Source organism: Mastigoproctus giganteus, chromosome 4 (assembly GCF_048544385.1).
Source record: "Mastigoproctus giganteus isolate SK-2022 chromosome 4, ASM4854438v1, whole genome shotgun sequence".
Taxonomy (NCBI): domain Eukaryota; kingdom Metazoa; phylum Arthropoda; class Arachnida; order Uropygi; family Thelyphonidae; genus Mastigoproctus; species Mastigoproctus giganteus.
This window is the reverse complement of record NC_143578.1, coordinates 202,063,837-202,089,457: the sequence shown is the minus strand read 5'-3', so window position 1 is coordinate 202,089,457 and position 25,621 is coordinate 202,063,837. Positions and strand designations below refer to the sequence as shown.

At 37.2% G+C, this 25,621-nt stretch overlaps 1 protein-coding gene across 6 annotated transcripts in view; it reads right to left on the bottom strand.

The window, feature by feature from the left end:
* Window positions 1-25,621, bottom strand: part of LOC150087330 (FK506-binding protein 15-like) — a 373,115-nt gene that overhangs the window by 271,810 nt on the left and 75,684 nt on the right. For all 6 annotated transcript variants that reach the window (XM_090371133.1, XM_090371131.1, XM_090371135.1 and 3 more), the window contains 2 exons: window positions 20,324-20,422; window positions 14,496-14,648 (listed from right to left, as the gene is read on the bottom strand). In XM_090371133.1, coding sequence (XP_090227259.1) covers window positions 14,496-14,648; window positions 20,324-20,422 — 252 coding nt within the window. The remainder of the gene's footprint in view (window positions 1-14,495; window positions 14,649-20,323; window positions 20,423-25,621) is intronic.

Below are 25,621 nucleotides of genomic sequence, written 5' to 3'. Positions count from 1 at the left end.
AGTTAATCGATACTTAAGTGTCCATAGATTTACCGTTCGCAAATTGCCGCCATTGTTAAGTGATACAAAATATCTCGAACTAGACAGCATAAGATTAGCATAGTTTGGTTTGGATTTTATTGGCGCATTAGCAACTAAGGCTATAACTTAGCACAGTATAATACATAATATAATATTGTCAATTAATCAGTAAATCTATTAATCTTGTTGAACTTCATTGTCAATTAAATTGTAGTTTTAACTATATACATATAACGACTTAGATTACGTAACATAAATAATTAGCAAAAATAAATAATTAATACTTAACTTGATACGGAAGTTATATAAAGGGATTTCGTAGATAACACTCGATACTGAAACATAAATATAGCGTTATAATTGTGTTGGGATACAAGTTTAGGGTTTTAATTTTGTACTGAAATTGAAATTTTATAGAAATTAAATCGAAATCATGACTCTGACCAGAGCAGCAAGGCAAAAGGCTCAAGCTAATGGGAGTTCTGTGGCTCAGGGGAGAACTGAGGGGGGCAGTTTCCCTCTGCATCACAGCCTTTTAAAATGCACTATTTGCTTGATGTTTGTGGAGCAGTCAGGTACAGGACATGATACTGCCATGGGGGATGTCTTTGTATGTGCGCGATGCAAGGAGTGTAAGGAAATCAGGTGACAACTCGGTGTTGTTATGGGGCCTATATGAGAGCTTGAAGGACAGAGTGGATGCCCTCGAAGGATTAAAAGTGAGGGGCCCATCAAGCTCTCAGCTGCCCACACCAACGGCAGAGCTTGCACTTGGGCATCACATAACACAGCGGCAACCCCCAAGGCAGAATGCGCTGGTCCCAAAGGAACTAGTAGTTGTTGGTGACTCTATTGTCAGGGAAACAGGAAACATACTTTGTAAAAAGGATAGGTGGAACAGGACTAAAGTATGTCTGCCAGGGGCAAAGGTTGATGACGTAGAGCAGATATCATCTTTTAAGGGCACAAAAGGTGATATAGTTGGACACGTTGGCACTAATGATATTAAGAGTAGGAGACCGGCGGAATTACTTAACAGGTGACTGTTGAAAAAAGGTACAGGTCACTGTTGAAAAAAAGCCGTGAATTAGGGTTCAATTTGAAAGTGTCTGCAATTCTGCCCAGACACAATAGAAGGGAGTATATGATGAGAACCCTGTCGATCAATTCGGCCCTGGAAAGATTGTGCAAGGCTCAAGACGTAGAATTTCTTTCAGCCTGGTCTGTATTTGTTAACAGGAGAGACTGCTTCTACAGGGATGGGATACACTTAAATAGAAAGGGTGCAAGAATGTTTGCTGATGCTATCGAGGCAGTGTTAGGTGGGTCGGAAAACTGCTAGATTGGGGGGATACAAGGACTAATAGATTAATAGTAGCCACTGGCAGAGGTGAAAGTGATTCTTGCACTGCTTCTATTGGAATGAGCAGCAGCTTGCAAAATAAGATGCAGGATATTTCAGAGACTGCTGGGAGTCATTGGGGTACAAGTAAACACATGGGTTGTGTTAGGGTAGCTAAGAAAAAGAACAGGTGCATGTATACTTGCGTGTACACCAATGCTAGGAGTTTGGTAAATAAATTTGATGAATTTGAGTTATTGTTCACAGCATCAAAGGCGGATATTGTTGGGATATCAGAGACAGTGTCACACAGATATAAGTAATGCAGAACTGGAATTTGGGGAGTACAACGTCTACAGAAAGGATAGACAGGACAAGAAGGGAGGAAGGGTTATGCTATTAGTTAAGAAACACAAAATCCAAGGAAGTGAAGCCAGTCGACATCGCTGGACAGTGCAGTGTCGAGTCAGTTTGGTGTGACATAAGCATTGGGAGATCAAAATTGAGAGTAGGAGTGTGCTATAGGCCTAATGACTCTGATGAGTATAATAAGAAACTGTACAGGGAAATAGAGTGGGGCCAGTAAATCAGAGAATCTTATAATGGGGGATTTTAATTTCCCAGATACTGACTGGAATTTGTGGGTTGGTCACACACACTAGCAAGGCTTTTGTGGATTTATTGGATGATTGTTTTCTAAATCAGCATATTTGGGAGGCAACTAGAAGGAGCAATACTCTTGATTTTTTTATCAGTAGTGATTCTTCATGAATTAAGAATCTGCAGATACAGGAACCACTAGGTGGCAGTGATCACAGTGGGCTAAAGTGGGATTTACTCAAGGAGGTAACTACCATCAGGGGTAAAGGGAAGGGTTATTGCTTTCGTAAAGGTGACTACGATGGTCTGAGACGGTATTTAAATTCTATACAGTGGGAACAACTGATGATGTTACCAACAGCAAACTCAAAATGGGAAACATTCAAAGAACTTAACTTGGAAGCTACTAGGCTTTACATACCAACTAAGAAACATTGTTCAAGGTTCAGGCCTAAATGGATGTCAGATGAACTAATGAGACATATGGCAGAGAATAAAAATGCATGGGATACATATAAATTAACATGTGACACAGAAGCCTATGATAGATATAAGTTGATCTGTAACCAAGTTACAAAGGACGTTAGGCAGGCGAAGGCAGATTACGAGAAATCTTTGGCAAGGGATGCAAAGAAAAACAGCAAGGAGTTCTTGACTTATGTAAACTCCAGAAGGAAGGGGATGAATCAGATTGGTCCACTTGATATCGATGGTTCAATTGTTGATGATCCTGCTCAGGTAGCTAACAAACTAAATCAATATTTTGCATCTACATTCACACACGAGGAGTTATTCAGGAAGGGGAATGCCATAGATGAAGTAAACACTGGCAGTGAGCTAGATGATCTTGTAATAATTGAGAGTAAAGTGGAGCAGAAATTGTTGAAGATAAATACAAGAAAGGCACCTGGGGTGGATGGGATCTAACCAGTTATATTAAAGGAGGCAGAAAAGGAAGTAAGCAATCCATTAGCCATAATTATGAGAGCTTCCTTGGACTCAGGGGAGGTACTCACAGACTGGAGATGTGCAAATGTAACCCCAATTCACAAAGGAGGATCAAAGGCTGACACAAGTAATTATAGACCTGTGAGTTTAACTTCTGTTCCAGGAAAATTAATGGAAGCATTGGTTAAAGAAGCACTGCAGGATCATCTTGACAAGAATTCAGTTATAGCTCAGACACAGCATGGTTTTGTTAAGGGAAGGTCTTGCCTGACCAATTTGATTGGATACTATGATGTAGTCACAAAAGAATTGGATGCAGGAATAACTTTGATATTATATATTTGGATCTTAGAAAGGCTTTTGATACTGTTGCACATAGTAGACTGCTGCACAAATTGGAGCAGTTTGGCATTGGTGGCAAATTGTTGCTAGGGATAAAGGGATGGTTGAGTGGCAGAAGACAGAGAGTGGTATTTAATGGACACTGCTCATCGTGGACTAATGTTATTAGTGGAGTCGCTCAGGGTTCAGTGTTGTTGGGTCCATTGTTGTTTTCTGTATTTATAAATAATATTGACGATGGTATATCAAGCTTAATGTCCAAGTTTGCAGACGATACAAAGGTTGGGGTTGGCAGGGTTGTTAAAGACGCTACTGATGCTATGCTGCTGCAACAGGATCTGGAAAGGTTGAGCAGATGGGCTGAGAGGTGGCAACTGAAGTTTAACATTGACAAATGTAAACTACTACATATGGGAAACAGCAACCCCAGAGCAACGTATCAACTCTGTGGTATTACACTGACAGTGGTAGAGAATGAAAAGGACCTGGGGGTAATTATGCAGGCAGATATGAAGTTCTCTGAGCAGTGCAGACTGGCTGCAAGAGTAGCTCATAGTGTCTTGTCAATGATATACAGGAATTTTTCTAGCAGGGATAAGGAAGTGATTATTCCCTTGTATAAGGCAATGGTCAGGCCACACCTTGAGTACTGTATACAGGTCTGGAGGCCTCATTTCAAGAAGGATGGAGAGCTGCTGGAACGAGTACAGAGAAGGGCAGGTTACTGAACGGAATGAAGGGTTGCTCTTACGAAGAAAGGCTTAAGTTTTGCAAATTACAGTGTCTGGAGACTAGGCACTGGCGAGGTGATCTGATAGAGGTGTATAAAGCCTTGAATGGTTTGAGCATGCTCAATGCTGATGAGATTCTTCCTCTTGCTCAGAATAATCACCTGAGAGGGCATAAATTCAAATTGAGGAAAGACAGATGTAGGATAGATGTGCGGAAATTTGCCTTTAGCCAGCAGGTAGTTGGTTGGTGGAACAGACTTCCATCCCTTGTTGTGGAAGTTGATAGCCTTAATAAATTTAAGGCTCAGCTGGACAGGTATTTCGAACGAACAAGAGGGGTGTGAAGTGGAAGGGTTTTTTTTGGCTGATGCTGCATAAGCTTGCTTTCTTGCATCATATGCCTCTACTAATGCTAATGCTAAGTGTGATACAGTTAATCCCTAGTTCTACTACATCCAAGATTTTGGGTTCACCTACTTTCAATTGTAAGAACATTCATTTTATAACACTTTCTAACCGCTTCTTTGCTATATCCAATACTAACCAATAATTTAAAAATACAGGTAAGAGGAATGCTTCCACATCATTCATACATTGAGAATTTTCAGTGAGAGAAGTGACAGTCAGCTCTAATTTTAATTTAAGTAGAGGTGGATATTGATATTTGTTTTGGAATTATATTAAATATGGTACATTGAAAATTTATTACATTTTCTTTTTTATATAATTAATAATTATTTTGGATAATTATTATTGTTATATAATTATTAATACTGAATTTTGAATCTGAAAGTTGATTTTTTTTTATTATTATGAAACTTCAAAGTAATGTTAGCAATTTTTATATAAAAAGTTTCAATCGGGGTGGGATAAAAATCGGTTCTTTGAAAAAAAAAAAAAAAAAATTTGAGCTCGGGTTGGGCCAGGTAAAAATAAAAAATATAGGCCCATGCAGCCCTCTAGACTGAGGCTATGCACTACCTTCTGAAATTGCTTTAAAACTGTTGTAGCATGCGACAACTTCTCCACACAAAGGGATCAAAACTAAAGCCTGGAAAGTGGATATATTTTAAATAAATAGCAAGTATATTTAAAATTTTTAAAATATTTTAAATAAATATACTTCTCTATTGGGGCAGAGCTCTTTATTTAAAGTGCACAGTGCAATGACAAAGGGCCTCCACAATATGAGATCAATGCATGACATAGCAAACTTAGTTTGCTTAATGCTAATACAAATTGGGGCTATTACAATACTTTTATAGGTCTCTTAGCATGAGGTCTTTGCCTTAAATTTTTTTGGTATTTATTTGTTTAATTAAAGCAATTTTAAACAAATTTTCTGAGTAGAATATGCAAGAAGATGATAACATAAAAACATCAGTGCTTGAAAAATTACCAAGAGACATCTAAATTTTTAAAAATTTGTACTTGTAGTAATTGGTATAATCATAATTAGATTATGATTATACTTATAATATTCATAATTATCACACTTTGTGCTACCACAGAAGGAAAATTATTAGTACCATAATGTTCAGAAAATAAGTCAATCATGCATATAGATCAATACTTAGTTTTTTTGAATTAATACAAGATATTCAATATAAAATGTAATGCTACCTTGGAAACAAAATTCACGGGACATGGGGTTCTGTGCATGTCAGTATATACCACCTGCTTTACAAATACAGCATTGTCATTTCCTGGGCAGAGCAGTACTACCTCTCAAACAAAGGAACCAATCGTTTAATAAAATTGCATTGTGAAGTGTGTGTGCGCATGCTTGTGTGAGTGATCTTGCAGGGCAGTAGCAATTCTGATGTGATGCGAATTCAAGAAATTCACAATCACTGTACATTTCAAGTGACACTAAACCAACTGGTGTTTGGAAAGTATCTGCACTGTCTTACCTTCCAAAAATCCATGAAACAGTTCAAGAAGCATTTTACTTACAGTCTCAAGAACTTTTCATTGTACAAACTGAATATGGAAGATTCTAAGGTCCAACGTTAACAATTTTCTTGGTAGCAGTGTTCATTTTTATTTGTTTGTTGAACTTTATCTGATTTATTGAACTAATTCACAGGATTTCATGGTATTTATAAACAAACTTGTCTAGTTATAAGAACTACACTTTTATTCTAATAAATTATCACATGCATATGATGAATATGTAAATCTCTGTTGGAACAAAGCTACACAATGAAATCTGTATGAGGTCACTAGAGGTGAGATTATGGTTCTAAAAGAGAGAAAAAAAAAAAAAAAAAACTTAAAAAGAACTTTGTTTAAGCTGATCATGAAGTAAAAATTTTAGTATAAACAAAACAGCTTTTTGGCATAAAAACTGTAAAACACTTGAGCATGATAGACAGCATATTTAATGTATTTGATTTTGTTCCCGATACGTTTACATGTACTTAATTTAGAAAATTTTGTAAATATTTAATTATCTGATACTTACAAAGAATTTTTTTTTTAATCAGTGTCTGATTTATCAAAAACAAGCATTCCACATTAAATAAAATTAGGCCATCAATGGCTCAGTTTTCGCCCAATTAAATTAGTGTTTTATTAATTCGAGCATAAGATGGCAATGTTTGGGAACTCCAAGGAATTCTCATGCACCTGATAGTATAAAGGTGGGGTGGAGGGAGCTCTGTTAGGTATAATAGCAAATAGGTCCCCTTTTAGCACACTCAGAACAGCCTGGATTTGTCAAGGCAATCACTCAGAGGCATTGAAAGCACATCACAAGGATGCTGGTCAATGTTGACTCAATTGCTCCTCACAACTGCTGCAAATTTGATAGTTGCAAATCTATATTCTGAAGGGCACATTCCACCTCATCCTACAGGTGATCAATTGGATTGAGATCTGGTGACTAGAGTTCCTGGAAGCAGTTTTGTATACTTCTCACAACGTGACACGCCACATTATCGTGTGACATCCAAATTTTGCATCACTGGTATCAAAGGTGCCCAATATGCACTGCAAAAACACTTCTCATACCACTACACTGCCATTACCAACCTGAAATGCTGATATCTAGTAGGATGAACCCATGGCCTCATGCTATTTTTCCACATTCCAATCCTTTTATCAGCATAAAACATCAGGTATCAGAATTCATCTGACCATGCAACATTTTCCTAATCCTCCAGTGTAGGTCCTGAGGTCACTGTAACTGTACCTTCTTGTTTTTTTTGCAGTTAGGAATGGAACCCAGTTCAGTCATCATTTGCAAAACCCCATCCATGACGAGCTACATGTTCTAAAATGCCTCTTTGCTTACCACTGTTGTACTTAGTTGTTATTTGACTAACTGTAGATTACAAGAATGTAGCCTTACAAGAAAAGCTACATTCTTGTAATCCTCTGCTGACCTCTCACATCAAAGTTCTTTATGACCAGAAGGTCACAAGCGGCTGGACGTTATATGGCTAATGGACCATTATGGATAAATCCAAGACACAGTCATATGTCCTTGTCTTTGGTCCTTGACAATGTCACAGACATTCTCTTGATATGCCAAAGATGTACTGGCTACATGGGAGTCTAAAACACTGATGAAACTGATATTCAGGTGACATTCAAGTCAAGTAGACCCAATTTCGGCAAAGTCCAGACAGTCTGTGACAGCCAAATCCTCTGCTTGCACCTTTACGATGGTGTGACTGTTAGTAATCCTGGATATAATCTCCATGCATAAGCACACTGTAGGTGGCTACCCAGGTATGAACCAACGTATGCAGGGTCCGAACTGTGGCACCCACACTACATGGAGGAATGCCACCCCTCTCTGTTACCAGGCAATACTAGGTGGTAGATGACTCTCATCAACCAGTGTAATACCACCACTTTGCTTATTGGAGGGTTCAAGTGATGGACCCCATGTTTAGTCTCCAGAGCTAAGTTCTGGTCAACTGTTCCCCATCTCTTCCATCATGCAGTATGACATGACTTTCTTTTGAGGATATGATGAACATCATGGCAAGATCCAATCTTCCTTACATTACGAGGGTACAGCTCTAAAACGGTGTTCGCAGGCTGGCCACTAGTTAGTACACCTGACCAAACCTACTGGTAACTCTTTAGGAGGCTTCTAGATCAGCTAGCTGCCAGATAGTGACTGGAGAGAGTCCGAGTAGTGTGTATGCGGGGGGCATTGTCAAGGATCTGGATATATTCTTACCATGTGTACGCCATATACAAAAATTTCATTACTTCATAAAGCATGTCCCCCTCCACTTTTTCTTACTATTGAATACACCATGAATTGTCAAACTAATAGAGTAAGCTAATCTGCAAAAAGATCTAAACCTCCCAAACACTTCCTAGTTCATTTCACAAATATACATGGTCTCAATTCTAATCTCAATGATGTCCATTTCCACTTGCAGTCTGCCAAACCCCACGTAATTTTTCTGACAGAATCTCAGTTAATTCAAATACTGCTCATTTCAGATGCTCAAATTATTTGTTGTACGATTCCTTTCGACTCAAAGGTAGTACTTGTGCATATGTCCATTCCGATATTCCCTGTCAGAGAATTGGTAATTTGGAATCTCCTCTTTTCGATCTTCTCCGGCTTAAAATCTCTCTGCCTCATTGTGTCAAATTCATCTGCTGTCTCTACCATTCTCCCAACTCCACTAATCACTTGGAGCTCTTTCACTTCCTCTCTTTGAAACTTGACTTTCTCCAGTCTCACTTTCCTAACAGTGAGGCGATTTTAACGTTCACAACTCCAGCTGGCTTCCGTCTTCTAGTCACACCGATCCAGCTGGTCGTGATACTGAGGCTGTTGCAATTTCTAATGACCTTGCACAGATTGTACATTTACCTACAAGAATACTGGACAAGCATAACCATACAGCCAACACGCTTGATCTTTTTCTCACAAACAACCCTTCTAAGTACACTGTCAAAGTGAGTGGTCCTTTAGGTACCTCAGATCACAACTTGGTGATTGTCTCTTCTCCAATGGAGCCTTTATCTCATGGCTATTCCCAACCTCATTGTTTGGCATTACAAGAATGCAAAATGGTATGACCTGCGAGATTTCTTTTCTTCTTTTCCTTGGTCGGCCTACTGTTTCAAAACTTCTGATGTCAACGTTAGCTAGGATCGTGTCAGTGAAATTATTCTTGTAGGAATAGAATCCTTTATTCCACACTCCACTTTAAAATTTCGTCCTTTATCTAAACCTTGATTTTCCAATAAATGTGCTACGGCTGTTCAAGAGAAGAATGTTGCATATCGTAATTGGCTTGTTTCCAACTCTTCAGTTTCATTTTTTGCCTACACCAAAGCTCACAACAATTGTAAAACAGTTATTAATCAGTTCAAACTAGATTTTGAACAGTCTAAGAATAGAAAACTTTCTTCTTGCCCTAATGGTAGCCAAGCATTCTGGTCTCTTGTCAAAGCTTTTGGCGGCAACTTTTGCCCATCTCTGCTCCCACCTCTGTCAAAACCAGATGGATCTGTTGTCACTTCAGCCAAGGATAAAGCTGACCTGCTAGCATCCAATTTTTCTTCCAACTCATGTATTAATAATCTTGGTAAAACATCTCCCAACACGTTCAATTCGATGCCTCCTGTGGTCTTCCGTCAAAAGGATGTCAGAAGGATTTTGACGAATCTTGATGCTAAGAAAGCTCCAGGTCCTGATGGTATTTCTCTACTTGTTCTCAAAACTTGTACTCCTGAACTTACTTCTGTTCTTTGCCACCTTTTTTCACCTTCTTATTCCAAAGGTGTTTTTCCTTCTGCTTGGAAATTTGCTCATATCCAGACAGTTCCTAAAAAGGGTTACAAATCCCTCTCATCCAATTATCGTCCCATTGCAATTATTTCTACTCTTTCTAAAGTAATGGAGAAATCAATTAACCACCAACTCTTAAACTACCTAGAAACCTTCCATCTGATCAACGATCGCCAGTATGGATTCCATCAGTGTCGATGCACTGGTGATATTCTGGCTTATGTTACTCATTAATGGAGAAATTCAATGGAAACGTTTGGTGAAACATAAGCAGTTGCTCATGACATTTCAAAGGCTTTCGATCGTGTTTGGCATAAGGATCTTATAGTTTGCAAACTTTTTTTTTTTTTTTTTTTATAATTGGTTATCCAGTTTTCTCTCTGATCGCTCACTGAGGGTGATGGTAGATGGTTCTCTGTCTTCTAACTTCTCCACTAATGCTGGTGTCCCCCAAGGTTTAGTTCTTCCCTCTACTCTTTTTCTCTTGTATATTAATGACTTTCTTCCATTGACTGGAAATCCTATCCATAGTTTTGCCAATGATAGCACATTGCATTCCACTTTCCATTTTGAAAAACCTTGCCCTGCTCAATCAGCCTCAACTTCTTGAATATCTGCTGCCAGTTCCTTAATTGTCTTATATCTCGCAAAAAAGGATTCTTCTGTTACTATGCTTATCTTTGGTGACACTCCGATTTCTAGGCAAAATGATATATCTCTTTTGGGGAATACCCTGACTTCTAAACTCTCTTGGCACAAGTACATTACAAATATTGCTTCCTCTGCATCTAAAAAAACTTGGTTTTCTCTTTTGCTCTCGGCATTACTTTTCTTCCAAATAGCTGTTCACTCTGTACAAATCGCAAATCCATCCTATCATGGAATATTGTTCCCACATCTGGGGCAGTGCCCCCAAAACCTCTCTCAGGCTTCTAGATTCCATTCAGAAGAGGGCAGTTAGGTTAATTAATGACTCCTCTCTAACAGAGTCTCTGCACTCCCTGTCTCATAGATGTACTGTTTCTGCTGCATGGCTTTTCTACAGATATTTCCATGAGCACTGTTCTTCTGAATTGGTTTCTATAATTCCCGCTCTCTCTCTCAAAACGGTCCGAACACGTGCTGCCACCAGCCAACGTCCATTTACTGTCCAACTTCAAACTCACAGAACCAACTTTCCATGTTCCTCGTTTATTCATTTAACTGCCATTTTCTGGAACAACCTTCCTTCATATGTATTTCCTGAAAATTATTGTTCCCACATCTGGGGCAGTGCCCCCAAAACCTCTCTCAGGCTTCTAGATTCCATTCAGAAGAGGGCAGTTAGGTTAATCACTTCAGCCAAGGATAAAGCTGACCTGCTAGCATCCAATTTTTCTTCCAACTCATGTATTAATAATCTTGGTAAAACATCTCCCAACATTCCCAACACCTCTGCAGAAGTTCAAGAAACGTCTGCAGAAGTTCAAGAAACGTCTGCAGAAGTTCAAGTCTAATGTCAACAAATATCTTCTTTTGTCTTCTCAACCTCCAACCCAAGCATGGTACTAAGTACTATAGGTTCTAATACCTCTCGTGTTTAGGGTTTTCATAAAAAAAAAAAAAAAAAAAAAAGTGAAAACCCCTGGAAAGGTTATTATTATTTGGTTTTCAGGAGCATTAGCAACTAAGTCCATATTGCTCCGGGGATATGCAGTGGTCATTTCTTGACCTTTCCGCATCCTCCGTATTTGGTGGGCACAGGCTCGAACCCTGGTCTAATCAAGAAGCGTGCGCTACGCACTGCTCTCCTGCCCATCTGGCTACGGAGGTGCCCCCCCGGAAAGGTTGCAGTCTTCGAGGCACTCATACTGATGTGTCTGGTAATAACTATTATGCAATGTTATATACTGACACCTGAAATGTCATATGTTTGTGTGCAATTCAGCACCCATTCTTGCACTGAATTGCATCTATACAACATCCCTACATATCTGCCCACCTGCTTTATATTACATAGTATGAACACAAGATGCTGTTACTGAAGGAGTATTCCAATTTGTGACAATGTACCTTAGTATGTTTCTCCATAATATAGTAGCTACTCAGTGTGGAAAATAATGTGTAACATATGCATTAAATTGATAATGCATCAACCATACTGTAAAAAAAAAAAAATGTAAAAAAAAAAAATTTTGATAAGCATTCCCCCATTATATTATTAAATATAAGGGAAAATCGCTCCTGATTTATTGAACTAATTCACAGGATTTCATGGTATTTATAAACCAGGATATTATGGTACTCTAGTGCTTTTCCATTTTTAGGTATATTTGCAAATATATAAAGCACCTATTAGTCTCAGCACATCCATCTCTTCACTGGTAACACCTACTTTCCAATTATCTTCTTTTCCGACACATACTTAATTTACTTAGCGACCTACTTTACTCAATTATTTCATTCTGTAACTTACTTCTTATTTCATATTTTGTGTGTGTGTGTGAATTATTATGAATAATTATTGCTTTATCTATTCCAATAATCACAAAAGATATGAATTAAATGGTACTTTTATTTCTGTTAAAATTCAAGAGAAAATAAAGCACATAAAAAAAAGTTGAGCAAATATTATGAGCCATGTGCATGATATGATGTTTATATATTGTTAATCAATTAATTTTTATTAATAAATAATCAGCTTATAATTAATTTTTAATAGGATATATACAGAAGTCACACAAAATTAATAATTTACAAAATTTATCAAGCTGTAAATAATTATAATATCCAGATTCCAAGATCCACAGAACTCATTACTCATTTTTTTAACCCATTCAGGAGATCAATACACTGATCTATATTTTTCATATGGGTCTTTGGAAAGTATCTATGTAGATCCAGGATTTTAATCATTTCAAATAATATGTTCATTTACCCATGAACTGCCTCAAAAATTTTCCAGTACGTGCTACAATCTCTTACCCACATTTCCAACTTAGTATATATGGTTTTAATACATGGCAACATGATATTAGCTACTGAAATTGGAGGAGGACACTGTACACCTTCAGCCATTCTGGCATAAAAAAAAAGTTTCAAATTCTCTGCAATTCAGATACACAATTGTGAAATCAAATTAAGTGTAGTAATATCCTCTACATAAATAAATGTAGAAGATATTACTGCTTCAAAAAAAAAAAAAAAAGTAATGAGTTCTTTTACAATTCCTTTATCAATTTTTTTTCTTTCGAAAAGCATTTATTTACAAAGATTTCATTTTAACAAAACTTCAAAATTTGATAAACTCATTCCACAGACCCCATGCCTATTGAAAACTCACCACAGGGAGTCCACACACATTCAGGAAACACATTTGTGAAACATTCTCAAGTTACAGCCAATGGTTATATTCAATTCATCTATTTAGAACACTATCTAAAAATTATTTAAATTAATTACAAAGGTGTGTGCATAGCTCAACTTGTTATTTATGGTTTTAAATATAGTGGATTCCATTTATTTGGGCCACTGGTTAATCGGGGCAGCTGTTTATTTGGGGCAAATCTTAAAAAACAGAAACCAATCGAGAAAATAGCCAGTTTACTTCGCTTAATTGGGACAGCATGCCATTTAATTGGGGCAGGAGACCGCAGCACTGGAGATTACCCTACGATTGTCTCCGACAGTACTATGTGGTTTGGTTGAAATTCTGGAGGTCACAACCATAAAACTATAAAAACAATTAACAGTCACCTGTTTATTGGGCTTTTATGTTAGTGAAATTATCATAAATGGACAGTAAACTCGATCTTACTGAATTTGCAATAATACTGACAACTGGAATTCTGTGGGTTATTCTGGTGAAATGTGTTTACACTTTCATGAAATCTTCAATCATATAAAAAAATTAATTTTCAGGTCTTCTCTTCATTCCTATTTTAAAGCTTTGTAACTCGTTACGCCGTTCTCACTTGCACGTATCGTGTTACTTGCAATTTGTGTGTGCCGTGTTCTTTGTTGTTAATTTCTTATCTTTTTACTGTTTTAAATTTTAACCACCACCCACAAATGTCAGTAAACAGAAATGTCAACTAGTTCGTATGTACATATTACAGTACATATTAATTATTCCAATTATCACGTATATTCTTCCAATTTTCACATATCATTTAATTTTTTAATTGGTAAGGTAATAAAGGGTAAATTTGTGCTTAATATATATTTTTGCTTTTATAGCCTGTGGATAATATTCCTCCTATTTTCGCTAATTAGAATCGCTGTTTAATAGAATTAAAATTCAATTCACAGACCACAATGACCACAATGACCGGCGCTTACTGCACATCGTATAGTGAACGGTACTTTACTATGTTGAGTTCGCTGTAACATGATTTGATTGTACAGTAAACCGATTGTAAAGGGGGGGGGGGATACATTGTATTTTTAACTATTTACGTGAAACTTCAGATAATTGGGGCAGCCACTTAATCGGGCCAAAATGCACTAGTCCCGATATGTCCCAAATAAACGGAATGGACTGTACTTACATATGTTAAAAAAAAAGAGAGAGACCTGGTTGCTGAGATAAAACAATTTATGTTACTGTAACATCATTTTTTTTTTTTCACCCAAATTCAAAATCAACTAATGTAAACTAATAAATTACACCACTGGAAAAATTAATATACTCAGAGATAATAATGAAGGAATTAAATATGGTGTGCACAATACATTAGAGGATGTAAAAGTGAATTACCTGTCCAAATGTGTGATTAGTCAGAAGCCAACCAGTATATTTAATTTCTGCTGAATCTCCATTTTCTAATCCTGCTCCTTCACCTAATTTTAAGTCTTGAATCACAACACTTGACAAATTCTCCCCTGAACTGTTAGCTTTCGTAATGGCTATCTAACAGAAGCATATAAAAGTACATTATTTATGGAAAAATAAAATAGAATACTTTCATGAGCTAAAGAAATTCATTTTCAGTTTTAATGCATTTAAAACTCTACTCTAATTTTGTAGCCCTAAGGGGGTTCCCTTTAAATCTCCTTGTGTCCTCTCTCTTTCTCCAAAAAAGAAAAGCACATACAGACTATGGATCCATCACTGTGGTGAACTGCACCACAATGCACTTTCACAATTCACTACTCTAGAGATCTACGAAGACTGAAACCTAAAATCTACAGGGATTGATTCTCAGGTACATCTCTTCTAGCAATACAGGCCCCACACAGTTAGAAGTATCTTCCCCTGATCATCTGAAGTCAATTTCAGCACACCGATGGATTGCAGCCATGTGAGCAGAGATCCTTCAGACTTTACCCTCTCTTTTGTGATGTCACATGACTTTTCCTAGGGCATGGATCATGTACAACCAGCCTTTTCCCCTGAAAACAGGAAACTGTTTTTGAAACCTTTGAGATCTGCATCCCAAGGAATAAAATGTCTTGTTTATTCCACATGTAAATGTAGAGTAATTTCCTTTGCTCATATCTGTAATAAGTTAAGTGATGTTTTTCAAACTGCATACGTTTATTTGTAATTACCCAATTTCCTGAAATGTACAAATTAGTATACGAGCCAACAGAACAAGTGGGGAGGTGAAGCATATATACTTACACAAAAATTAAAAGACAGTGGAATCTCTGATTAGTGTTAAGGAATGTCTGATATAGATAGGGAACGGTTAATGGAAGAACTGTTGAAAATAAAGAAGTTTTTTACTCATACTGCTTTATAATTAATACTATTACATACAACACCATATATATATATATATATATATATATCAAAAATATTTTCATCATTTATGATAATTGTAAAATTTTAAACCATTTCATGTGCATTAGTTTTTATTACTTTTTTTTTAATTCATTTTTAGTTCTCTGAATAGTTTAAGTTCAGCATTTTCTTTCTTTACTACAGACTTTTCTAAACCATTAATAAAACTCAAACTGTCAAAATAATTTTTTGTAATTTTGTCTTCCTCAAATGACTTCAGTGACATAATGCTAATATCTTTAAGAGTCCTTTTGGGATGATATTACTATTAGTAGTGGTAAATGATGCAAGAAAACAAGCTTCTAAAACAGCAGCAAAAAAAAAAAAAAAAAAAACACATTCCCACATCACCCATCCTTCCCTTCTGATTATTGTTAGCCATTTTCATTTTTCCACCTAAATTCAAAACTTTTTGATAAATCCACTAAATATAATGAAGCATTAGTCACAGATTATTACCATTTGTATTGTCATTATGCATAGGTTTTAAATCTTTAGTCATTTATCTTCCCACGACTATTATCTAGTGTCCATTAGTTGGATTTTGTACCATTACCCTGTCCCATATTACATTTATATGTAGATTTTGAAAAGAATTCTTGAAATTTCTCATCACAATTTTTATATGCACAGGTTTCTACGTTTAACCATAATATGTATATCTTACATATTTAGGGAAGTGGATGTAACACTGATTGCTGTTATTATCTGCAAATAATGTTTGCACATGATATATACATAAATAACCTTTACTGGCTATGCATGTGCAATTTATTTGCATATCTAATGCATTTTAACAATAGCATTTTTGGCATTCTATTGTTAAATGTTTATGCAAGAAGCAAAGAAAGTGTCTGAACTGTCTTGACAATTTCTGGTACAAATGTGGATGGTTTATAACAAAAACTCATAGGAAGAAAATCTACAATATTACTAAACTGTGTATATTCTTTGTACTTTGATTGCAATATTGGTGAGCACAACAATATTTTGACTCCTATATGTTGTATGCCTTTTGTTATTCCTATGGTGTTGCAACTGCACTGACGATTGCTTTTTATGCATGACAAAAATATCAGGGATATTGAGAAAAAGCAAGCTCAGCATCAAATATTGTAACATATCAGCTGCAATAAGATCTGTTCCAAATAATGGTTGGTTGTTTTGTTGATTATCTGGTGTTTAATGGAACATTAGCAGCTAAGGCTATAATGTACCAAATCAATTCCACATAATGAAGACCTACTGATAGCAGAGCCCCAAAATCATGGGATAAAGAAGGAAGTGATGAATATAGTGAGAATTATTCTGTTGCAAACTTTCTGGACCATTCACTTTATCAGATATGAACTGCCACCCAAAAGTATAACGTTCTATACTTAATTAAGCAAGAAGAGTTAAATATGTTAGTTTGTGATTCAAACTTCTCTAAAGACCTAGCAGGAATACTTAGTTCTAGGTTCCACTGTTGTAACAGTGGAAGCTACATGAAGCAAATCTAAAATTACAGTACATTAAAAATGTTACAAGTGCTTTCAAAATATTTTGTTATGGAAGATAGTATGTGTTTCTGTACAGCTATTAGTGGTCTTTCTTCTGAAATCACAATCTTAATGAATGGCACATATTTACTGATGCTTCGAAATTAAGTTCGAAAGCAGTTTGGCTGCACAGAGGAAAGCATTCCTATTAGTTCCCCTACATATGTTCATAATTCATAGGTACACAGTTGCATAAGTATTTAGTTTATAAAGTACTATGTTGTTAGTCTGAAGGAAACATATGTCCAAGATCCTGAGTGCAATAAAATACCATGACTCTGCTTGGAATATATGTGGTAATCTTAACCCTTTGCAGTCCTAAGTCATGTCTCATATGACATTGTAAAATTTGACTTCCAGTTTGATGTCACATCAGATGCACCTTTATGTTTTGCAATTATGCAGTTTATTTTCCTGCTCTTCTGGCATAATTATTAGTATTAGTAAGCAAGCTTAGGCAGTATCACCCCAAAAAAAAAAAACCTTCCCATTCCCTCCAATAGATTATCTAGCAGTACTTCCCGATATTACTTTTGGAGCTATCCACTTCACAACAACAGACAGAAGTTTGTTCCAGCAATCAACCACCCGCTGGCTAAGGGTAAACTTCTGTAGATCTATTCTGCAACCATCTTTTTTCTCAATTTGAATTTATGCCACCTCATGAGTGTAGTCTGAGCAAGAGGAAGAATCCCATCATTGAGCTTAGTATTCAGTTCTGCAAATTGTAGAATTTGCAGAACTGAAGCCATTTGTTCCCCTCACAAATCTCATTGCCCCTCTCTGTATCCATTCCAGCAACTGTACATCCTTCCTAAAATGAAGCCTCCAGACCTGTATGCAATACTCAAGACTTGGCCTAACCATAGCCTTAAACAATGAAAGAAACCACCTTCTTATCCCTGCTAGCAAAATTCCTATTTATCATTGACAAAGCCCCATTTGTCATTAATCATAAATTACTCATTAATAAATAGATACAGAAAAAACAACTGGCCCAGCACCAAACCCTGAGGGACTTCACTAATAACATTAGTCCACGAAGAGCAGTTGTCCATTGGGAACCAATCTGTTTTCTCTCACTCAACCATCCTTTTATCGATAGCATTAACTTGCCCTTAATGCCACACTGCTCCAATATGTATAACAATCTTTTATGTGCAATAGTATCAAAAGCTTTCCTGAAATCCATGTATATGATATCAAAATTATATTTTGCAACCAGTTCCTTTGTGACTGCATCATAGTATTCAATCAAATTGGTCAAACAAGATTTCACCTTAACAAACCTATGCTGTGTCTTGAACCAGTGACTCATTATTTTCCCTGGAACAGAAGTTAAACTCTCTAATTACTCGTGGTCTTTGACCCTCTCTTTGTGAATGGGAATACATTCACACATCTCCAGTCTGTGGGGGACTTCCTCTGAATCCAAAGATGCTCTCATTATTATGGCTAAGGATTTGCTTACCTCCCTTAATATAATTGAATAGATACACCCACTTCAGGTGCCTTTCTTATGTTTGACTTCAACAATTTCTCTTCCACTTTCCTCTCAGTTATTACAAAATCACTTAGCTCCTTGTTAGAGTTTGATAAACTTCTAGCATCCAACTTCCCTAAAGAATTCCTCATGTGAATGTAGATGAAAAATACTTATTCAGTTGGTCAGCAACCTGAGCAGGATCATCAATAGTTAAACTATCAATATCAAGGAGACCAATGTGATCCATCTCCTTCCTTCTGGTGTTTACATAAGTAAAGAAGTTTTTGCTGTTTTTCTTTATGTTCTTTGCCAAAGATTTCTCGTAATCTGCCTTGGCTTGCCTGACCACCTTCATGAGTAGATTGCAGACTAGTTTATATCTACCACAGGCTTCTGTATGAGCTCTTTTCCCAATCATATCTATCTTTCCTGTATACACCCATAATAGAATGGCACTATTATTCCAATAACATTATTACAATGGCATACTTAGTATAAAACAGTAGCTAATGCCAATTTTAATAGAATTCTATTATGAATTTATGATTACTATAATGCATTCTAGTGTAATTTCATAATCTCTCTCTCTCTCTCTCTCTCTCTCTCTCTCTCTCTCTCTCTCTCTCTCTCTCTCTCTCTCTCTCACACCTTTATACTCTGATATATACTAAAGTCTCATTTTTTGTTATAGTATATCAGCTAAATATCTATATATATATACTTGCATCTACATAAACTAACCTCCCCACCAGAACTACAGTATTCCTAATACAACCAATATAGTTGCTTATATGAGTACCTCCCGTAGGAATTTTCTAAATGGATATTTGGTGAGTTCTATCACTTTCTGAACAACATTTTAGTAATTTCCCTTTATTTTTCCATGGTCCCATAGTGTCATACTCAATTCCAGATTTTACTGTATTAATATTATAAGAATCCCCTGTACTACCAACAGTAATCAAGTACTCTCCAAGTATCCAAAAATCTTACATTTCTTCAAATCTTGGTCCATGCCCCTAACCTGCATCTTTTCAATGACTCCCAATAATAGATCCCTATTCCACAATTAGCTCTTTCTCCAAGAGAATTTCTTGTGTATGTTGTTGTTATTTGGTTTTTAGAAGCATTAGCAACTAAGGCCATATTGCTCCGAGGATATGCGGTGGTCATTCCCTAACCTTTCTGCAACCTCCGTATTTGGTGGGCATGGGCTCGAACCCCAGTCTAATCAAGAAGCATGTGCAACGCACTGCTGCTCCTGCCCACCTGGCTACAGAAGCACCAATTTCTTGTGTAGAGCTTTAATCACTAAAAAAAACATAATTACCTCAGATGAACATCTCTGTTCATCTGAGGTAATTATATATTAGAAGGTATGAGACTACTTCTGAATAAAAGTGATCCTTGAGATCTATCAAAATATATCAGTGTAGAAAAGAAAACATTTCAAAAGACTTAAGATAAACCACAAAAAAAGAAGTAATGCTCATTTAGGTGACTTAAAAAATATCTGTTAAGGAAATATTTAAAAGATGGATTAAAAAGGGAAAAGTTAAATATAAACCAATAAAGATAACTAATATAAGGTGGAGATATGGTGTCTGATATATGAGTGATCGATGAGTGGAGAGCACTTTTGTCAGTATTAGCTGACAACAAGGTATCGCGTATGGCCAAATACTTTTCTAACATGTTAAAATGTGAAATATGACTTTCAAATAAATTAGTTTCAGGAACAAAACAGTATAAAAAGATACCAAATGGTTTACCTGTTTTGCAAACTCCATTTCACTTTTCTCTGAATCAAACATGACTGACCAACTATCTCTTTTATCATCATAAAATGTCGCATAGTTGTTTGGTTGGACCTACAGCAAATCATATTATATTCAGACATTCAATTTAATTATACAGCATGTAAAATGTTTAAAATGCAACAAATACACACACATGCATACACCGATGAGTCAAAACATTATGACCACCTACCTAATATGACGTTGGTCCTCCAAGTGCAGCCAAAACAGCTTGTACCCAGCAAGCCATGATGCTACAAGATTTCTAAATGTGCCTTGTGGCATCTGGTACCAACATGTAACCAGTGGATCCTTTAACTCCTGTAAGGTACAGGGTTGAGATGTCACAGATCAGAGTTGCTGTTCCAACACAAACCACAGATGCTCGATGGGATTGATGTTTGGGGAATTTGGAGGCCAGGGCAATACCTGAAGTCTTCCTCATGTTCCGCGAACCAGTCTCGAACAATCCAGGTGGTGTGGCATGGTGCATTATCCTGCTGAAAGATGGCACTGCCAGAGGGGAAGACCGTTGCCATGAAAGGGTGTACCTAGTCAGCAATGATGTTTAGGTGTAAGGTATATTGATGTCATGCGGCACCAGGGGTTTCCCCCATCTTTGCATTGCTTTCATTGTGAATGTACCAGTTTGCTGGGAATGCCAGAGGTTTAAAAGTGTGTGGGTATTGTACATGTGTAATGTTGTGTACCATTGTTCATCTGGTCATTTAGCCGCTGGACCCCAATGCTGCCCACCTTCACCCCATGGAGGCAGACCAGGAACCCAGTAGACTTAGTTATTCTGGCAGGTCCTGCCGCTTAGTTTCCTGAGATTTCAGCAGCTAGGACCTAAAAAAAAAAAAAAATTCATAATATGTATGTGTATATACATATGTATATACTCATTTCGCTTGTATGCCCATACACACCACTGGATTTGATATTACGTAGATGGATAGGCTGAGAGTGGGCAGCGATTATTTTGAGTGTTGTTAAATTTAGTGGGTGGTGCATTTGGGTTGTATATAGATAGAGTAGGAGGGGAGATATATAGATAGAGTTGGTCAGTGAGGCATGCCCATGCCTCACCAGAGAGAAAAAGGGGGGGTTCGGTGGTGGGGAAGACAAGGTGTCTCCTCCCTGCCGTGGTAGGGTTGAAAAGGAATCAAGTCAGGTGCTCAATTCTGATCGCCAATGAGGCTTAATGGCAGCAAAGCGGCATGGTTCAGGTCCGTTTGTGCCTTTTGCAGGTTCAGGGTTGAAGTCATTCACAGAGTTGTAGACCATGTCCTTTTATTCTCATTGGAGGTGTGGAATTTATTGTGGGAATAGTAGCTTGTCCCATTTTATATTGTCGTTATGTTGCTTATTCCATTCTTAGTTGCCTTTTATTACTTGTTCCTCTACCGTTTTGGTCAGCGAATCTTTCTGCATTTGTCACTCCATTTAGTTTCCAGTTGTGTTATTATTCGCTTGTTGGGCCAGTGTGGCTCGGCGTCTGTCAAACAGTTTCTGTGCAAATTCAGTGAATGCTATATGTGGTTCTTCATCATCCAGGATGAATTGCTCTGGTCCTTCAGTGAATGTTGTAGTCTTGTCACCAGCTGGCAGCAAATGTCGTCATATTGGTGACAGTCAAACATGAACATTAGGTGTGACCACGTTTCTGGATCACCACCAGTACAATTTGGATTTCCAATTATTCCCAGAGTTGTTAGTTTGGCATTTACGGTACCATGTCCTGTGAGTAGGTATGTCACAAACAGACCAGGTGCATACCAGGTTGGTAATTTACATTTAGGTAGGTGGTAGACGTCAGTCAGAATGTCCAGCACATGGATGGCTGGATCCAGGGTATTCCAATAGAACATCACCCAAAGCATGATACCGCCGCCACCGGCTTGTTTTCATCCCATAGTGCATCCAGGCACCATCACTTCCCCAGGCAAATGATGCACACGTACCCAGCCATCCACATGGTGCAACAGGAAATGTGATTTGTCAGACCAGACGATTTTCTTTCAATCACTCAAGATCCAGTTTCGATGTTTGTGTGCCCATTGTAGGCACTATTGCCTGTGAACTGTGGTTAGCATGGGCACTTGGAGCGGCCTGTGGCTACGTGGCCCCATTTTCAGCAGGGTTCAATGTACTGTGTGTTGTGACACATTACTCCCATCACCATCATTCCAATTACCGGCGAGCTGCGCCACAGTCGCCCTTCTGTTGCCACGTACCATCCAGGAGAGCCCTGCTCACCTCAAGCATCGATGAGCCGTGGTCATCCAACACCTCGCCGGCGGTTTGTGGGTTTCGCCTCCTTGGACCACTTTCAGTAGGTACTAACCACGAGCATTCCACCAGACATGCCGTTTCGGATATGCCCTGACCCAGTCGTCTGGATTCTGACCTTCCTATTAAGCATGTTATCCTTATAAGGCCTGAACAGAGTTGTCCTCTGAATTCCAGTGAGGAAATTAAAACAACAATTGAAAAGGATCTTAGTTCTAACTTAAAGTACTTACGTGTTAAGTCTATAAAAGCTACTAGAGATAAATGTGTGGCAATTGAAACGGCTTCTGCGCAGGACCTTAATAAAATCAAAGACTGTGGAAAACTTGCTGAGTTACATCTTAGGGCAGACTTGCCTAAGAAACTAAATCCAACTGTAATTTTATATGACGTTCCTCGTGATACTACAGATAAAGACCTAAGAAACTAAATCCAACTGTAATTTTATATGACGTTCCTCGTGATACTACAGATAAAGACCTATTGGACAATCTTTACTTAACAAACTTTAAGGATTCTGATCTCTCTTTGGAGGTCTTCTTAGACAGTATTAAGACAAGATTTAAAATTGGTGCAAAGAACAAGGGTAATCTTCACTGGGTGTTTGAAATAACTCCTCAACTAAGATTGCGTTTTCTTAAAATGAATAATCGTGTCTATTTTAACTGGACTGTTCATGTAATAAAGGACTTTTATATAACTTCAAGATGCATTAATTGTCTTCAATATGGGCATTCTTCTCGTTTCTGTAGGCAGACTACACAAACTTGTGGTCACTGTGGACTGACAGGTCATAGTGCATCATCTTGTCCTACGCCAAATGCTCCGGTCTCGTGCCCAAATTGCAGGGTCAGGAAGAAGGACTCTAAACATTCTTTTAGAGATCATAATTGTCCTGTCTACTTGGCTGCATTGAATGCAGTCAAATTACGGACAATTTTTAAGCTTTAATTATTATTTCATATTTATTTAATGTATAGTGTATATAGTGATGAACTCATAGTATAGTCCTGTAAATATAGGTTTAGTTGTAAATAGTTTTAATTTTAATTGTAAATAGTTTATTGGGATTTGTGGGTGATACTGATCAGTTACTTCATGGTTTCCAGATGTAAATAGTTGTTGACTATTAGCTGGTGCATAGGATTTGGGCAACACTGAGTAACTTGATTCGGATTTTATATTTAATTCTGGGGTTGGTACTATGATTCTCTAAATGGTGATAGTTAATTATTGTAATATACTAGGTGATTAGATTATGATGGGTTATATTTAGAATGAGTCGGAATCATTAATAGTGATGTTCTTGATTAGTCTTGTAAACTGAACATAGTTTTAATTAATTGTAAATAATTTAATTGTAATTGTGTTTCTGGGAGTTGCTGTGGAAAGGAGTGGTATAATTCACTGTACGGTGTAAATTGTTTTTAATTGTAAATAGTTTTTCAAATTTGTTTGTTGTTTGGATGAAATTAGTTTAGTAATTGGTTAATAGTTTATTTTGGGGTTGTATCGGATATGGTTATTGTACAGCTGGCCTTGCATAAGGGTGATTAGAGTTAGCTTATAAAGTGATATTGCCTTGATTTGGTAATATGTTATGGGGTTGATTCTGGGTTTGGGAAATGATATTGGGTGGTGTGTAATATTCCTGTGGATCTTGCAGTTGTGCCGACATTGAGTATAATTTTGGGGCTAAATAACATGTCGTGATATCAATTATTAGGAATTAGATTATTACTCTTGACTGGGCGGGCTTGGCTTCCAAATCGGACACTTCTTTTTGGAATCTAATATACTAATTGATGTCTTCTAAACTACGGTTAAATAGGGCTACTTACGTTTGTATTTAACTAATTATAGTATTCATTTTCTAATGTCGTATTTCCTATTGCGATTTGCTACTTTGGGGTATACCCAAATAATAATAACTTGTTTTGTCTCTGGTTTGGGAGTTTTGGCTGCCCATCACATTAACTTATAATTTTTTTTTTTTTTTTTATTGGGTTATTAACTCAATTCTCCCCTTACTTTTGCTAGAGTAGTTCCTGGCTGCCTCCTCGTGGCTAGGGATGGGAGCGGGGGATCGGGACGTTCTCTTTGCCCTCGGCCCCCTGCTGCTAAAGCCAGGTGCCGGCATTACATACAACATTAACAACACATTACTCAACACTAGTTAACCTATTGCTATCTTCTGTCCCCCCTTATAAATTTTCTCTCTTTTCTTTTTTTCATGCCGGCTTTTGGCAGTTTGCCTTATAAATACTGCGGATATAGGGGAAACCCTGGCGGCCACAATTAACTCAACATGAATACTTTGAATACTTTGACCCAGTCGTCTGCCCATTACAATTTGGCCTTTGTCAAACTTGCTTAAGTCCGTTGACTTTCCCATCTGAAGAACAAGAGTAACACTGATTAACGGAGCTAAGTATCAAGTGTTTTTTTATACTGTGTCCCGACCCACGCACATGCCGTAGTTCACCTGCAGTTGCTTCGATTTGCATAATGACTCGCTGGTCATAATGTTTTGGCTCATCGGCGTATATATGTAGGGGATTTGAAAAATTCATGGCCTGCATAAGATCTTTTTTTAATTACAGTCAACAAAGTTGTGTGGATGAGGAAAAATGGATAAAAGCAGTCACACCGTGCAATAACCCAATATTTCAGAAAAAAAGGGACTAATGCCAAAGGCAATTCATGAGTATGCCCCTTTCCTATTCCATGGTTAAGAAGAAGGCAACAGGCCAGAAACTTTTCAAATTCCCTTCATATGTCACAAATTTATATGTGCAAACAAAAAAAAAAAAAAAAAAATCTTGAAATCTTGGACCATCCCCCCATAGTCATCAGATCAGATCTAGGTACCATCTGACTTTCACCTATTTCCTAATTTGAAATAAATACCTGACTGGCATCCATTTATCCACCAACAGTAATATCATTGCTGCAGTGAATGTATCCCTGAAGGTTCAA